This window comes from Palaemon carinicauda, chromosome 37 (assembly GCF_036898095.1).
Source record: "Palaemon carinicauda isolate YSFRI2023 chromosome 37, ASM3689809v2, whole genome shotgun sequence".
Classification (NCBI taxonomy): Eukaryota; Metazoa; Arthropoda; class Malacostraca; order Decapoda; family Palaemonidae; genus Palaemon; species Palaemon carinicauda.
In genome coordinates this window covers 24,381,829-24,384,328 of record NC_090761.1, presented here as the reverse complement: position 1 = coordinate 24,384,328, position 2,500 = coordinate 24,381,829, and the positions used below count along the sequence as shown (strand labels likewise).

Genomic DNA, 2,500 nt, shown 5'->3' with positions numbered 1-2,500 from the left:
TTGTCACTGCTGCTCTTTCAATCTTTAGATATTTAAAGAACTGATTAATTAAAACTTTTAAGGAAATAAAGTAATTATAAGTTAGAATACTTAACATGAAACAATAATGAAAAGATTTTTCCATTAGAATGAGAAAAACATCTGCCATATATTACATTTTCACACAAAAATTCTAGTCTACTTTCTCTACTGTATCTAGGTCTATCATATGTTCTTTTTCTCTCTTCCAATTCCTTATTCTCCCTGCTTCACCATTATCATTCTGCATATCATTTACTCACGATTATTCTCCTTTCTTGTTTAATTTCTTCTTTCCTTCAAACCCCTACTCCCCACATGAATTCTTTCATCTTCTTTTCTTCCTTTCACACCTCTATTCTCTTTAATCTCTAGTTTCTTTGGTATCTTCATTTATTTACCTCTTCCCTACATTCTTCAGGTCTCCTTGATGTCTGTTTTATCATTTCCATGTCTCTATTTATTGTCCTTATTACATTTTTACTTTTTGAATCTTCCTCTGTCTCTTGAAAACTCCTCCCTTTCCACGGTTTATCTATTTTTTCCATTCATCCCTCCAGATCGTTTTAGAACAATAATTGTGTCCTTCTAATTCTATCTTTATCAATTTTGTCCCCTTTGAGCACTTTTCTTTATTTTCCGATTCATTACCTCATTCCAATTAGCCTTTCTCCCTCCTTTCTTCTGGCTTTCCTATCACTCACCGGAACTGAGAAGCATTACTTGATTATTTCTCCGGAACTGAGAAGCATTACTTGATTATTTCTCCGGAACTGAGAAGCATTACTTGATTATTTCTCCGGAACTGAGAAACATTACTTGATTATTTCTCCTGAACTGAGAAGCATTACTTGATTATTTCTCCGGAACTGAGAAACATTACTTGATTATTTCTCCTGAACTGAGAAGCATTACTTGATTATTTCTCCTGAACTGAGGAGCATTACTTGATTATTTCTCCGGAACTGAGAAGCATTACTTGATTATTTCTCCTGAACTGAGGAGCATTACTTGATCATTTCTTCGGAACTGAGAAGCATTACTGATTATTTCACTGGAACTGAGAAGCATTACTTTATTATTTCTCTGGAACTGAGAAGCATTACTCGATTATTTCTCCTGAACTGAGAAGCATTACTTGATTATTTCTCTGGAACTTAGAAGCATTATTTGATTATTTCTCCGGAACTGAGAAGCATTACTTGATTATTTCTCCGGAACTAAGAAGCATTACTTGATTATTTCTCCGGAACTAAGAAGCATTACTTGATTATTTCTCCGGAACTGAGAAGTATTACTTGATTATCTCTCCGGAACTGAGAATCATTACTTGATTATTTCTCTCTTTAATCCTTTCACAGTTTTACTGTACAATGACAAGTCTTATGAACATGACTTACAATCAGATTACTAATATGTGCTCGTCCCTTTCAGGAAGATGTCCTTGCCACGAGAAATGAATTGCCTTCTCAAGGACTCGGAGGCAGAGGGCTACCAGCTAGTGAAGAGGCCAGTCCCCAGCCCTGGTCCTGGTGATGTGGTCATCCGAGTAGATAGGGTAATGTATTGAAATGATTGGTGGTTGGGTATAGATATAAGCAGCTTGATAAAATGTGAACTTAAAAGGTAGAATGGTATATTTGCAAGGTGTTGGCCATAGTAAAAGAGGGTGTTTGATTTAATGTTTGATATACTCACTATCTCCTGCATGTGAAAGTGGTACTGTTTTATGTCAAAAGTAGATGGTAGTTTCAGACACGGTGAAAGAGGACATACACTCTACTGAATGCCATAAGGATAAGGATAGGGAAGTCAGGAATATGGGAAAAGGAAAAGTAGCCCGGGATACAATCTAGTTTATAGCTCGAAGGCAGGTACTTGGGATGGGAAAGAATAAGGAAAAGGGGAGAAAGATAAGTACAGGAGAAGAATAAAAGAGAGGGGGAGACCCTCATGCGTTGTTAGGTAGTATTAGAAGCAGTTTGAGAAAAGAAAAGACAGGCAGGGAGAGGAAAGGTTTTTTAGTTCAATGTCTAGCCCTGTTGCAGGAGTGTGTCTGTCTGACACCTATTTTGATGGTTAAAAAAAAAGGCGTGATTGTGGAAAAATTATGATGTTTACATTGTACTGTATGATATATCCTGAAAGACAATTAAGAACAATTGAATATTTTTACCTCCGTCAACGAAGTTGGAAGGAGGTTACGTTTTCACACTTGTTTGTGAGTGTGTGTGAGAGTGTGTGTTTGTGAACAGTTTCCTGGCCATAACTTTAATCGTAGAGTAATGAAACTTGCAGGGATCAACTGTTATGTAAAAAGCTGAAAATTATCAACTTTAAGGTCAAGGTAACGGTCAAGCAAAATAGCCAATTTACGAAATCATACATAAGTTTGGACATCGTTGTCCCAAAGACTTCAAACTTGGTTCATATTTGAGTGTATGAAAATCCACGCCATTTAATACATGTTAAGGTCAAAGGT

At 36.2% G+C, this 2,500-nt stretch overlaps 2 protein-coding genes across 2 annotated transcripts in view; one reads left to right on the top strand and one right to left on the bottom strand.

The window, feature by feature from the left end:
- Positions 1 to 2,500, bottom strand: part of spartin — a 230,757-nt gene that overhangs the window by 195,960 nt on the left and 32,297 nt on the right. The window lies entirely within an intron of this gene.
- The window catches only part of LOC137629038 (L-threonine 3-dehydrogenase-like), a 34,203-nt gene that overhangs the window by 4,516 nt on the left and 27,187 nt on the right, over positions 1 to 2,500 (top strand). Inside the window, exon 2 of the mRNA XM_068360305.1 lies at positions 1,453 to 1,576. Within this exon, the coding sequence (XP_068216406.1) occupies positions 1,457 to 1,576 (120 nt within the window). The 5' untranslated portion in view covers positions 1,453 to 1,456. The remainder of the gene's footprint in view (positions 1 to 1,452; positions 1,577 to 2,500) is intronic.